The sequence below is a fragment of the Lichenostomus cassidix genome, chromosome 4, assembly GCF_008360975.1.
Source record: "Lichenostomus cassidix isolate B80296 chromosome 4, HeHo_3.0, whole genome shotgun sequence".
In the NCBI taxonomy this organism is placed as follows: Eukaryota; Metazoa; Chordata; class Aves; order Passeriformes; family Meliphagidae; genus Lichenostomus; species Lichenostomus cassidix.
Window position 1 is genome coordinate 68,106,030 of NC_139484.1, and position 15,353 is coordinate 68,121,382.

At 39.0% G+C, this 15,353-nt stretch overlaps 1 protein-coding gene across 1 annotated transcript; it reads right to left on the reverse strand.

Moving 5' to 3' along the window:
* Positions 1–1,995: 1,995 nt before the first annotated feature.
* LOC146438781 (uncharacterized) lies at positions 1,996–10,434 on the reverse strand. Its single transcript, XM_085059760.1, has 5 exons — positions 10,288–10,434; positions 7,996–8,325; positions 7,415–7,534; positions 6,374–6,507; positions 1,996–3,491 (listed from the first exon to the last, which is right to left on the reverse strand). The coding sequence occupies exons 1-5, from the start codon at positions 10,340–10,342 to the stop codon at positions 3,312–3,314; spliced, it is 819 nt and encodes a 272-aa protein (XP_084915886.1). The 5' UTR covers positions 10,343–10,434; the 3' UTR covers positions 1,996–3,311.
* Between the last annotated feature and the right edge of the window lie 4,919 nt (positions 10,435–15,353).

The following is a 15,353-nucleotide window of genomic DNA, read 5'->3' on the forward strand; positions in this document are numbered from 1 at the left end:
CTCCACCTCTGTGGAGTTGAATACTTCCTGAAACAAAGTTAGAAAGAGCAGTTTTGGCTCTAAAAGATATTGCTGAGCCCTACCAATAGACTCTGCTCTGGAAAAAAGACAAGGAATTAATTTTTGTCACCTCCTATCAGCCAACAAAATTCACCAGCACCCAGCACCAGATAACAGCAACTTAGCCAAAGCTCTGTTACTAGAATGTAGCAGCTCATCAAAATCCTTCCTCCCATCCCAGTATTTCACATTATGTAGAAAACAAGAAGCATTTACTCATCATCACCTGTCCTTTCTCTTGGTTAGAGAAATTGGTTAATGCTCTTTAGATCTGCATATTCATTTGTCAGTTGTGTTTGCAATTTCCTGTTTACAAAGTACTGACAGAAGAGCACTCAGGAAAAACAATGATAATAAAAAGCCCTTTACAGCTGCTGTCATTAACCACCCAAGAGAGGCAGGAGTGAGTGAGTGAGTGGCTGTGCAGAGCTCAGTTGCCAGATGGGGTTAAACCACAACATCGTTGCTGTTGTGACAAACTCATTACCAGGCACAGGAACATCAGTCACAGCATCACACACAAACAGGACTGTTCTGCCAATACATTCATTGGGACACCTCATCATCCTGCCTGCTGCTGAGGCTCCTTGGTGCAATTGGGCCAGGAATGCCTGCTCCATAATCTTCTTCCATAGATTCTATGAGAGGAAAGAACCCCAATCCAGGGCTTGGAAGAAAATGTGTGGTTCAAGCCAGATGGTTCCCAGTCGCTGAGAGCAGCTGCCTAGTGCTAGGCAGAGTAAATAAGATGTGACTCTTTGGACAGTTTTGCAATGGATTGGGAAGAGAACAGGCTCAAGCTGACTGTTCAAGTTCTCCAAACCAGGGTCAGGAGTGTGACAGAAACAGAGAGGGAGCCTCATTTATAGGACTGTGACTAAGCCAAGTACATTGATGAGACATTAAAAGCACAGAAAAGACACGAGGCTTTTGAGCCCATTGTGCCAGACTTGCTCGTAAATCAGCATGTTTTAACCTGTGCTCAACACAGGGCTTTGGACATCAAATTAAATGGAATGGAACCACCATTTTTCAGCAGCTTGTTCAAAAGGGAATAACCAATAAAATGGCTAAAAGCAAGGGCCCAGGACTCTCTTCAAGTTCTATTATTAGACAGATGCCTTCATTATGTACTCATCAGTTAAACAGACAGTTAAAAGGGAGATCATATTGCAGGCTAGAACATGACTTGAGGTTAATTACAGAGCTCTCTTTTGTTTTAAAGCTAACAAAACAGCCAAGAAGAATTAAAACACAGAAGGATTTATTGCTTCCCAAGTGGTACAGAAACAGAGAAGTTAATATATTTGAGGCAGAGGTGTCAAAAGCAGCAGCTCTAAAAATACTCTGCTGGCTCATAGCCACTGTCAGCCACAGATAAAAATAGGTCATGATAAATCTGGTGTAGTCTTCCACTGCCAGATGTTGGAAATGACCATGTTAACATAGAAAATGTGAGCAGCTGTCAAGAAAGCAGCATTCTTTGCTGTTTGGAGACACATTTAATCAACAATATAATGAAAATAGGATTTGGAGACTATTTAACTGTGCTTTAGTGGCAATCTCTTAATTTAGTGGTTTTCTTTAACCATCTCCTGAACACTGTGCATCTCATTGTGATTAAACAGAGAAGTAACCAGCAGTATATAGAAAAACCAAAATTTACTGCAGCCACTTACAGCTCTGGTGCATAACTGAGAGCTTCCTTGAACAGAGACCTGGGCTGAAGGTCACCATTTTACTGATTATGACTTTCTTGTGTAGAGAACAAAGTTAGAGGATTTGGGGGAAGCTGATCACAGCCCCATCTGTGATCCTCAAAGGAATATGGCACATGACAGTGTTTCACCATGCAGTAAAGGAAATGGATCTGGAATAGTGAGTTTCAGGACAAAACCCACCAGGATTTTAAAATAACTGAACTTCAAAAAGAAGGAAAGAGTATTCTTTTGCTTTATTAAATTTATACATAAAGTACCATGAGATGTATTATAACAGTTTCTCTCCTACAAGATATATTCACAGGGCAGTGATTACAGTCTAGTTCAGACAGGAGCATATTTATTGCAGTAGGGAATTCAGAGCAGGCTACAGAACAACCCAGGAATGAGGATGCACAGCACAGAGAGAGACCAGCTGAGTTACAGTAATTTGAGAGGTAGCTTTGTGAACTGTAGTCTGTACAGCATAGACAGAGCCACACCATGAGCTGTGCTGTATGGCCACAAAGATTTCATTGGGAATATTTAGAATCAAGCCAGTCACACGTTTAGACTACACAGTTTTTAAGGGCTCTGGGAAAGCTAGTTTGTATCTACTGCACTGCCCAGGTACAAACTGGATGAAAACCTCAAGCAGTGAAGTTGTTTCTACCTGCACTGCTGGCAAGGTGTTCTAACCTCCACCTAAACTCTGAAAAGAACATTAACAGAAGATGCCATAACCTTGGTACATAAATACATGCTCATTTCAGATATCCAGTTTTAGCATTCAGCAGCCCTTGGACAATTGTGACTGGCTTTGCTGTCAATACTCTTCACCTCTCTTCAGACCTTGGAAACCAGGTTCTCCTCAATATGGTCCAACTTTGGTTTTTCTTCAGTGATTTTTAAAAAAAGTTTTAAACTGGCAAAAGTGGAACGAGTGTTACCACCCCCATCTCCTCCAAGCAGTCCTCCTCCACCAGCTAGACAACAATTATATATTATATATATATATATAGCTTCATTTAAACCTAGTATTTCATTGTGTGTAGGAGACTTCTTTCTCTGGAAGACTTTTCCTAATTTATGAATGGATTAACACTAACATTCCCTTTCCACAGGGGTATAATCCTTTCTGGCATACCCCTCTGTCTATAACATGATCTGCACTGATGACAGTTTCAGAGCTCAGACTCCATGCATTTTTTCTCTTCCTTCTGCTACTCATACATGGGCTTCCTGAAGAAATGCTTTTGTTGGAAATGTTATTTAATCCAGAAGATTTTTCTAAGTATGGTAACACAGAGGTCATTACTTCTGAACACCAGAGGAAGAGCCGAAGACAGCCTGCTAAATGACATATCCACCAAATCCAGAAGCTCCTTAGAATGTTTTGCTAGTGACAAAACATTCAAAAATTGCTCAGAACCAATCTTTTTTTCTTGTATATTGTTCCACTGACAAGCTTTTAACAGGAAACCCATAATCCATCTTGCAGCAGCAAATGATCATGTTTTTCAGATTCACAGTTATTTAGCCATATTTTGTTTAGTCCTGAATGTCAAAGGAGATGGCAGATCCTTGTCTCATTCTAGGCTTTTCAGCTGCCCTAGTTTGTGGGATTTGCTCACCAGCTCCATTGGATACAATAGTCACAGTGGATTTGTCATCTTTTCCTCTTGATTCATTGCAAAAAAATTCAAGTGATTCATAGAGCGTAGACACAGCCTTAAAAAGCAAAGAAAACACCCATCAAGACTTTTAGCCATAAAGTACATGTAAAATGAACTTTTGCCTATGACACAGCACAACCCCAGGAAACAGAAAGAATCACAGGCCATGAAGTTACAATTTCAGAGGGAAAGAATGTCTCAATACTGATGTTGAAAGGCAAAACCTTCCTTAGTTCAGATTCAATTCTCTTAGTTAATTAGGCACCAGGCAAAAATTACTTCCTTAAAATAGTAAAGATGTCAGGTTCCAGTTTAGACTGGATTCTGTGAAATCTAAAGTGGAAATCTTTCTTATCCCCTTAATCTTTTAAATCTGACGTTTCAAAAAAACTTCATCATACTCTTCCTTCTGGATGGAAGTTCTTTTGACACAGTAACCCAGCACACTGTTGTGGGATGCTATTCTGGACAGTGCAAAAATATAGTTTTCATTTCCTAAACACACATAGGAAAGTCCTTTAGCAAAAAGTGAGAATTAAAGGTCTACCTGAAATGTACACAAAGACCTGTGCTCACAGACATATAAACTCAGATTCTCAAGCTGAGATGGCATAAACTAATAAATGGGTGGAAGTCATGAAGCAGGAGCTTTTTGTCTTCACTCTTACACTCTGCTGTGGGGGTTTGCTGTTTGTTCTGATCAACCATGTTCAGCACAGAGAGGCACCTGCCAGCCAAATGTCAAACAGGAGGCATGGTAGGGATGCCCAACTAATCTGGATCACAATTCTGTGCATTTTGAACAACCAGATCCCCCTTCCTTCTCTCGAGAGTGGACTTTATGTGTGCTGTCATGGGCTGGAAGTTTGCATTAATGCTACAGCGGTGTTTGGATTTTGTCTGGAACCTCAACAACTTGATGAAAAAATCGTCAGCAGCACTGGGAATTCCCTCAAAGGCCAAATTCCCCTGCAGCTGGCAGAACTGTCTGGGAAACACTCCCTGAGCATCTCAGCTGAGGAAATGCACAATGATTCTCAAGAGACAGAGACAAGTGCTACACAGCAAGAGCACAGCTAGAGGAGCCAGCTTTGCCATGAGGATGTTCACTCTCAGTTAAAGTTACCTTGGAGCTGTGCATTGTCACCTCACCTAACTGCTCAGTGTTGTTGTGACATATGATACAGGTGAGAATAAAATCCATGCCTTGATCCAATCAATTAATTCAATGTTACAGGATGGCCTTTGCAACCCCAAGAATTGTAAAAAAAAGCATGAGACGGTACATAGCCTTCTTTGCAACTCCAAGGATTGTAAAAAAAGCTTGAGACTGTAAATAGCCTTGCAGAGGCGGATAGAACCTTCATGTTCAGTGTTCCAGAAATGATGCCCAAACCTACCCAGAATATTCACCAAATTTCTAAACTTATAAAGAAAAGTTATGTAAAAACCAGTGTGAGACTAGCTTTTCCCAAGTAAGTAGAGACTTTTTCACAATCAGAAAAAAAATTTAAATTAAAGGTGATCATATTCTGCAATACAATTGAAAGGCAGTAAGTGCAATTCCAGAGACACCATAATATTTGCTCATCACCACTGGCTTAATTTGTTTGAAATGTGGTGTCCATACACACTGTATGTACTCACTTTACTAACCTACTGGATCTCTTGAATTATTTATAGGATCCAATTATGCTTTAACATTTTAAATGATACCACTATGAAACCACTCTTTCTGCTTTCACTAAAATAGCAAAAAGGTCTGAACTTAGGTCATGACACATCACTGTGACTGGTAGCTGCTAAATTATAAAGTAGCTACAAAAGGTAGTTTATAATTGCATTCACACATCCTCTGGAAGAGTCTTGTCCATACAAACCCTGAGCAGCAACTGGCTGCTAATGAACTTTTCACTTGGCATCCCCTAGGATGCTTGTTTTCTCATTCTCAACATAATTTTCTTACATGTTCATTAAATATTAACAACAAGAAGAGTTATCCCTTTATAGCTAGTAATTACAATATTTTATTTCTATAACTAGACCATATTATGCCTTGTATTCTTATAATTTTCTTCTATGATATCTCCAGTAAAAGCAAGTCTCTTAGCTTCAGTGGCAATCTATTTATAGGGAATGAATTTTCACAGGTATAACTTTTTTTTTTTTTAAGGTAATGACTATTGTTCAATAAAAGATAGATATTACTGTCTCACTACCTGGATCCTGGCATTTTCTCTCACCATGACCACAGCACCAATGTGAGCAAACCAAGGCTGCAGCCAGGTTCTCTTACAGGAGAACCTGAGAACCTATAAGCTCAGTAAATGCAGTTGTGACCACAGGTTTGGGCATTTTTCATCACCTCTGTGTGGTTGCTCAACCCTGTCCAGCTGATCACGAAGGAAACTGTGCCTGCCTGTGCAAGGGTTAAATTAGGGCTTTTTTCCCTTGCCCACTTTATGTTTTAATGCAATTAAAAGATGAATAATTGCATGGAAAAAGGAGCTTGCCAGAAATCTGCTGCCTGCACTCAGTGTTGCCTGCTCTAATGGCCCTATGAGCTGAAGCTTGTCCAAGGCCCCTGAGCTTGGAACACAATTATACATGAAGGGACTTTATTGCCATTTTCTACTTCTCCAATGCTTCTTTCTTTTGCTCAGTCTCTATGTTGATATTCTCCGCTTTTTGCTGCCCTCTTCTCCAAGCAAATTTAGAGTGTCATTAAATATAACAACAGATTTCAGTACTTTGCTGCTGCATAAATATCTCTCTTCTTATTTCTGAGTGGGCTTTTTTTGCTGTAAACCTTTTTCATGTGTAGGAAGATGCTGTCCTAGGAACAGCAGCTTGTTGTGTGCTTTCTATTCAGTCCACTCCCCAGCACCTCATTTTGAAAATCCTCTCATAGAGAGAGTCTTTTTATAAACCACTTACCCATTCAGCAGAATTACATGATGAGTTTTCCTCAGCTGCTTCTGGGGTGGATTCATTTCTCCTGTGAAGCTCTACCACCTCGAGCAGCTGCTCCTGCTCAAGCCTTCCTGTCAGCACAGGAGGCTGTGCAGCACCTGAGCAAAACCCAAGCTGCAGTCAGTGCTTGCTTACTGTCCATTTCCAGAGTCACACCAGAGCTCGATAAGCACCAAAATTAAGAGTTCAGAGCTCTTGTGCAGAGCTCTTGTGCAGCTAGTCTTGATGACAGGCACCAGAGTGGTGTCCAAGTGGTAAATGAAATCAGCTGAAAACAACCCAAACAGCTACCTAAAAGGCTGCCTTAGGTAATGTCACTGATCGATGATCTCCACCCACAGCTGCTCTACATTTATATTTGTCCTGTACCCTTGTCATTTGCTATATTTTTCCTGTGACATCTTCCACCCTTACATTTCCAGATTTTGAAAAAAACCCAAACCCAACAAAACAATAACAAAATACACAATAACAAAAAACAAACAAAGAAACATACAAAGAAACAAATGAAGAAACAACACTGCCCTCCAAAATCTCCTACTAACCCAAATTAATAATTAATTAAAAAGAAATCACAGCTTGAAAAAAACACAACTTAGAACTATATGTCCAAGACTGAGTCTCTCAGATTTGACTTCCAGTTGTCACTACTGGGAGTAAGAATACGATGCAGAGCTAAGTTTTGGCTCCTCATTGTTCAGCCAGAAATCAGCAAGAAATTATCAGAACGGATATCCTTCAATCCCCTAGCCAGGTCAAGGTCTTCAGTTTAAGTGATGACTCCCCTTAGAATGATAAAGAATGAAAGCAAGTGGCTGCAAGAACACTCAGCTGAACTACAGGCTGTGCCTCTGATCCCTTCTCTCAGCTCAAGGTGCCCCAGCAGACCAGGACCAGGTGAACAAAAGTTATACACTGAAATACATCTGAAGTGCACCTCTCCAGCCATCTCAAAACAAACACCTGACTTAGACAATATGAGTTAGTGGAAATACTGTAACTCACCAGATAGGGTGGCGTGCTGTTTCTTTTTGTAGCAAAGACAGGAGCTTCCTACTGCCACTAAGAGAGGTAGGACTACCCATGTTACCAAATATCTCTTATCCAGTGAGTGAGCTTCTGCAACTATATATTTTAAATAAAGTTATGTACTCTTCAAAGTTCAAATAAAAGAACAACATCATTAAAAAAAAGGAAAAAGGCAGTAAAAATGAAAAATTACTTTGAGAGTGCATCAGTCCATCCCCCCACCCAAGTGCAAGGTCACTTTGCCATTCCTGAGGGATGCACACCTGATGAACAGCAATGTCAACTGCACAGCATTTTTGTAAACCTTAAGCAATAATTCCTATTAGCAAATCCTTGTGGAGGAAAACAAACACTACACAGGGGGTATTAAGGCAGAGGGTTTAAGTCAATTGTCATTAAGAGTCACTCAGGCCCTCTTTGTGTTTGTCTCTTTCATCCTGAGATCCACAGTGCTGAGGGAGGAGGGTGGGAGAAGCAGGAAATGCATAACATAATTCAAACTGAAGAATCTTTATGATGACAAGTGAAATGGCACACACATGCTCTTGCTAGCTTACCTTTCTCTTCCACAACCACTGTTGTCCCATTTCCACGTAGTTTCTTAAAGAAAGGTATTTCAATAATTATCTCACAGTAATAAAATCCAGTGTCATTTACACTGGCAGATTTGATGACTAGCACATCTTTGTTTTCACAGGTGGTGTTGGATGGATAGCGAAGTTCTGATGATACAGTTCTAGTGATGTTTGATTTATTAACAAGATACCAGCTCATTCTATACCTCACAACAGCTTTTTCCCAAGTACAGACCATTTCAGTGTAGGCTCCAATGGATAGGTTCATATGTGTTGGAGTTTGGATGACTCTTAAATTATTGGAACCTGTAGCTAGTGGAGAAATACACAGAGATTTAAAAATTAAAGCAGCAAAGAGATGTAATTATAGCTGTATTTAAAACAAATAATTTAAACATTAAAGAAGCATTTAAATATTAAAATAAATATTAAAAATAATATTAATACTATAAAATCATTATGACATTAATTTTTAAGCTTACTTAGTACCCACTTCTCCCTTGAAAGATGACAATTGCTTTCTGGCTAAAATAGACTTTTAATCTGGTGTGTTAAAGTCCTCCATCATTGTTGGTGTGCAGTAAATGAAGATATTCTTCATACTTGCTGATAAATGTGGTTTTTATTTTAAAGAATAAGCTTTATAAAAAGAGTTGCAGTCTGAAGCATATTAAGCACTCTCTGCCAGATAAAGAACAACCAAAGGAGTAATTCAGATTGATTCATTAGTCAACAGTGAAAAACTCATCCAGGTTAAAGAAAAAGCCACTACAATTTTTGTCACCATGTAGTTCCTATCCTGCACGGCTTCTAATGAATGACAAATGTACAGCATTTTAGAGGTGGGTTCTTTCATTTGGTTTCAACTTCTTCCATTAAATAGTTGCTGACAAGTAGTTTACAGCATCAAATTGACCTCCTTCATTTAATAAGTACAAGAGGCGCATTTAATAAGTATCAGAGATGCCACACAGACTCAGTTGTCTTATTAGGTCTCCTGTCTGGCTTTTAAGAAAAGGCTGACTTGGACACTATCAGAGGAAATCAAACTTTTTATTCCTTCCTGCTTGAATACATTTATCAGTCACTGTTGAAATGCAAAGTGAGACACGAGACATTGTGCAGCACTGTACAAAATATTTTCTTCAGAAGTGAAACCACTGTGTGGATATCAGATAACTTTTTATGTTCTAATGGCATTGATGCTCATCATGAAAATGCTAATCCTGTAAAATCTATTCCCATGACTGCTAAGACAATTAGCTTCATATGCTGTGTGAAGAATTATCATTTCCTTTTTTCTGTAATTTATAATATTAAGGTGAGCAACTACTCATAATAAGACTAAAGCGCATGATTTTCTTCTAAATTTTATCCTGTTTACCACTCAGTCACATTTCACAGCAACACATAACTAATGAGATCATCTTCCCATATCTCACCATCAAATGGCATCTGATTAGTATTATCAAAAAGATGCAAATAAACTTTTCTATTTTGTCCATAGAAAAAGCCACACATTCATCATACTTAAAGGAGTCAGGCACCTCTGTCTTTGCAATGCAATTTTTGTTCTTTGTAGAGAACAAAATGGACAGTATAGGGGTAATATAAGTAGCAGAAAAAATTAGGGAAAGAATTGGAGTAATGTGGAAATGAACAGCCTAGAAGCTGTTCAAGTTAAAGAAATGATCACTAATTTCAGTTTTTCAGTTTGTCATTCAAAACACAGTTGTGCTATCAGTGGTGCTGCATTTCCAACTTGTGATTTTATTGTTTTTCTGGAAAAATATCACTGGAAAAAATCTTTCTGCTAATTTTTTTAACTCTTATGGAATGCCTTCAGCATCATCCACTGCAATTAGTATTGAATAAGAATCATGAATCCTTATCTGCTTTGCATCTCAGTACCTGTGTGATCTAGAATAAACCCTCCATAACATTTTAAAATTCTACATTCAGCACTTGTCCTAATAAATATTCAGGTCAGAAGTCCTAAAAAGATGGTGTTTGCATTAACCTAACACCATTTTGGGTGTTGAAAGTGTTCTATTTGTTCCTCTATGCTCTGCCTGCAACAATTTCTTTGTGAAAATGCTTTTTGATTTCTCACGCATTTTAATCTTGCTTTCAGCATTATGAAAAAATTGTTAACATTCTCCTTTTGTCTCACATGTGTATTTGAGGTGGATATACTGTAAGTTTTTTTAAATCCAGCTCAATAATTACAGGCAGCTAACTAAAAACAAAACAAAGAAAATAAGCAACACTCACCTAAGCAGCGAAAACACATTGTTAAAAGAAGTTTCATTGAAATAATGATCATCATGCAGAATTATTAGTGTTTGCATCAGGCTGCCTTGGTTGAAGATGAGCAAAACAACAAATGAAAGCATGTCAAATTTGCGTCTTAACTTCCTCTCCCCTCATGTGGTGAGAAGATACAACCTAAATGCAACCCAATTTTTCCCTACACACTGTGAAACTGCTGTTTCAGAACCCAGCCATCCTATTTGCAATTAAATAATTTCTTCTTCAAATTTTAAGCTGTAACTGGTTGCTGTTCAATCTATGTTAGCCTCTCTTCTGGTATGACATAAAGAACTGCTTCTCCATCTGTGGTTTCACAGGAGCATTTGCCATTGTCCTTCTAAAAGAAAATCCTTCATTTAAAAGCACTTTGTACAGGTGAGATTTCTTCAGCTGCTGTGCACTTGCTTGTCAGCAGCCCCTTCCAGCCAACCAGATGAATCTTATCCAAAGCCAGAGACCATGACTGCACATGGGTTACACTGAAATCAAGTGTTGCTCCTATCTTTCTTTACCAAACATTTCATTGCCTCCTTGCTGAAATCTTGCCTAAATTCCTCCCCCCTTTGAAAAGTATTTTGTACTTTTGCCTTAAGAGCAGCAGAGCTCCACTGGCAGCAGCAACTGAGGAAGGCTGAGTTCCACAATCACCCTGCAACATCAGCAGGAAACAGCCCAGGACCTAATGCTGTGCATGCAATGCATCAACCATCACCTCTGTGGGTGCAGCTGCATTAATGCAATACCAGTGCCATGCACAGCAACTAAGGCTTATCTCAGGAAGATTACAAGCATGGGTTAAAAGGAAATGATCTGCAGTTATGTCATCAAGTTAATGGTCATGTTAAAACTTATTTGCCAGCAATGATCAAAATATTTTCTGCAAATGCAGGTGACTGTATGATGCTTAATATTCTCCAGCACTCATTTTTGGCTCCAACCCAGAATCACTTCCATGGCCTGGCCAGAGAGATCCCCTGGAAGACAAAACATTGCATTTGTTTTTTAATTATCCATCTTATTATATGTTTCAAATGCAAAGTTACTGAGCCAGACAAAATTGTCCCACAAACATATTCAGTTGGATAGTGTCAAAATTGCAATGACAGAAGTAAAAAAAAAAACAAAAAAAACCCCAACCAAACAACAAAACAAAAAACCAAAAACATGCTGAGAATATGAATCAGTTACATTAAGAACTTGATTAAGAATCTGTCAGCCACTAACTTCCTAGAACTAACATCAGGTTTTAGCAGCACTGGGCAGGTGCCCAGAAACAACTGAACTGCAATTTGTAGTGATGACACAGCCACATTTAAAGCCTAAGGCACTGCTCCTTTCCAGTTACCAGTAACAGAAGCACAGTGCACCAGCTCACTTCTTCTCTGTATCTACCTTACAGATGTAGTTTCAGTGTTGTCTAGATTGCCATGTAAAATTAAAGACAATAGCAAAGATAAATGTCACAAAGTGCTGTAGGCTAACCTCATATCTGATGGTATCCAGCTGACTTGGTTATCCTCTTTTAGAACTAGTGAGGACATAACTAATACCTTTAAATTCAAATGAATAAAAGGACCTATTAAAGCAAAAAAAAAATTAAGGATATTTAATTGTGTAAATAATTCTGCTTGCATTCATGTTATCTTCTGTAATACTAATCAAATATGTAGATTGCACTAAAAATTTACATATGCAAAGAGGCATGTAAATCCAAAGGAAAAAATATTTTGTATTTAAATACCTGCATCTGTGAACTTAGTGTTGAGTTGTGCAGCTGGCAGCTCCAACATGCAGAATAATTTGTCTAGAAACTAGGTGAAGCTTTTTCCATAGTGCTGAGAGCAGCTTGTATTTACTCTAAGAGATACTTTGGTTCTAGTCCAAAGCATCTACTGTCAGAGATGAAATGAAGTAGCATACAGAAAAAGGGGATGGCTGAAAGGTTTATTTTAACTTCTCTGTAGCATTTTGTAACACAACCCCACAAATTCTCATCACAGCAGTACTGAGTGGGTGGAAAAATATGGTGTCGAAATTTCTTAAGTGACCTTTGCTGCCAGGAGAAGTGTAGCACACAAAATAACTATATGGGTCAGGAAATCATCCGCAACAGAAGGAAAAGAAATATTAATGGGATCTTTCTGCAACTCAGTCATATTTAACCTTGGAAACTGCATTGATGAATTGGGATTCTCTAAATGTGTAAACTTACTCACCTGTGTGCTGGAGATGATTGCAGAGCAGCTGCTTAGTGCAGTCACAGTCAGTCTCTTCCAAATGCTTTCTGCAAATCTGTCTTCCCAAAACTTTTCTCTGTCACTTTCAAAGAGCACCAGTTGAGGCATACTGAAAACCACCTGAAACTTTTAAACAAGGAGGATCTAAACCCTCTTCCTTCTCCTTACCTACATGTCAGACTTCCTTGAGAGCTTGTGATAAAAGTATTAATGAGACAGCAACTTTTTTGAGGTGTAATTGTCAGCTGGGAAAATTTCTTAATAGATAGCAACACTGAGGAGAATGAGTGTGGAACTGAAACTAACGCCAAGGCTTACCACAGCACAACTATGCTGCACATGTATGACTTTGTCCTCTGGTTGTAACATTACACACTCTTTCTTTTGCATGTCCTGTCTGATGTATGGTTTGAAGTAGTATTTAAGTAGAGTGGCTTGATTTCTATCAATTTTTTATGTAGCACTGCAGTATTTCTCCTCACTAGCTTCACACATGAGGGAAGACAAAGGATCATTAGTAAACAGGTCCCTCTACAGAGATTTGAATGCCTGCAGGCTCCCATTTGCTTGGGCTGAGACTTCTCAGGAAAAAGAACATACAAAATATGGAATGACATCTTCTCCTAGCAGGCATGCCATGATTTTGCAGACCACAGTCTGGGATGCCTCCAGTGCAATACAAGATTTGACTCTGGCAAATTATTCCCTGATGACCAATTGCATAGAAATAACTCCAGATAAAATATTCCTTTTTATGTTATTTTTTTCTTTGAATCAGAAAGCCTCCGCTAATCAAAACAGAAATCCCATCAAACAGATAAATCAGCTGGTAATGAGGTATTCCTGCTTATATTATCCTGTATAAGAAGGTTTTTGTAGGACTAGTTCAACCTGCTGTCTGGGAAAGCAGAGCACAGAGGCAGCAGCTGTAGGATCCTCTGCTGCTTGGCCAGGGCTGACCATGCAATTGCCCACTGAGGGGACAGCTCAGTTTTTATAATCTACCAACACATGACTTGCTGTTACCATCACCTGTATTAGCAAACACCACTTCAGTCACAAAAATATGAATTACAATCATATTTTTTTGTGTGACCTATGCATTATATTACATGGCAGAACCAAGCAGGGAATTAGGGAAGATGCACAAGCAAGAAGAATGACCTAGTTGAACGCATTTCTTTTCCCAAATACATACACAAAACACAATGAAAACCAGCTGCCATCAAGCTTTACTGCATCACAGCTACTGTTCCTATGTGCTTCCTCTTCTGGCTTAATGTTGCAGGAAAATGGCTTTCATTGCAGTAGGACAGGCTCAATTGGCACATCACTAAATACTTATAGCCAAGGACAAAAAACAACCATCAGAAAATATGAAACAACCTTTCTTCATCCAACAACTGAATGTGACAGTTTCTGCAGGGATTTCAATGAGACGCAAAACAGGCTGTCTGCACAGAAAAATTGACCACCAGCGCAGGTCTTCAGCATAACTATTTCCCAAGAGCAATTCTGGAAGGGCTGTTTTCACTCTTTTTGCTTTGTTCTTGTACAGTGTCTCCCATGTGGAGAAAATTATTGCTGAACAGCAAAAGTAAATTAGAACAATTACCACAGTAAAATGTAATTTTTACATGATTCTAGATCTGGGACTGTTACACAATGGCTTAAAGATCACGGACATGACTTATTAGAAGGTTTGTGTGAGCAAGATCATTGTTAGGCTAAGTAGCACTCAGGCCATGTACAGGCCGCAGCAGCTCGCTTCCCCTGGGAACGCTTCGTGAGAAAATATCAAAAGATGCAGCTGTGTGAAGAATGTACGGGAGGAAACTTATGATTAACAGAGAATGAGAGAGAAAACCTTGTAGATGTGGGAATGGAATGTGAAAGAAATGTAAGCTGTAGCTGCTGCAATTAACGAGTAGATTAGTGATTAATAAATAAAAACACAGTAATAGTACATAAAGAGCACACGCGTTAAAGGAAGCTTGCTTATAACTCATATTGAGAATGCTGTGAGTTTCCTCTCGTCGCTACGTTATGGGACTATTAACTGGCTGAAAATGCACCTATTATCCTCTTTTAAACTCTCTATTTCCTCTTTCAGTTTTATGTTTCACTCATCAGAAATGCAGCGTTGTACAGTGTTGCACCAAGCATAATTCACCATTACCACTGCAGTGAATTGACTAACTTCATTCTCATTTCAGCTATGGGCATTTTCATGGTGAATAAAAAAAATAAATAGAGCTGCCCAGTGGCATGGGAACAAAATAAGATGCTACAGATCCACATTGTCTAGAGCTAAGAAGAAAAATAGAAAAGATGCAGCTTTTATTTTTGACAAAGCTATTGAGAAAGTTAGCCAAGTTTCCTTCTGCTGCTGCTCAATCAGATCTGCTTAGAACTTGCACTCACTGCCAGTTAAACCTCTCCACACAGTGCTCCACAGTTAACTTTGACTTGTTGCTATTGGAACACCTCCTGCTAACACTGCACACTCTCTGAGCCTGGGAAGTAGAAAAGTTCACAGCATCATAAGAACAGTGCTCCTCCTTCAGGTTACATGATGAGTCAGTTACTGGCCATGGGACAAGACACCTTCTGTTGTCCAGCTGGCTTCAGTTCACCCTGAACACAAGACACACATCCAGGACCAGGATTCTGACAGGCAAAGTTCATCTGTTCTGAACCTTAAAGACCTTAAATTTAAATAATTTAAATGATCCTGGGGCAAAGGAACACAAACAGTACATTCCATTTCAGTTCACAGCAAAGCAGAAA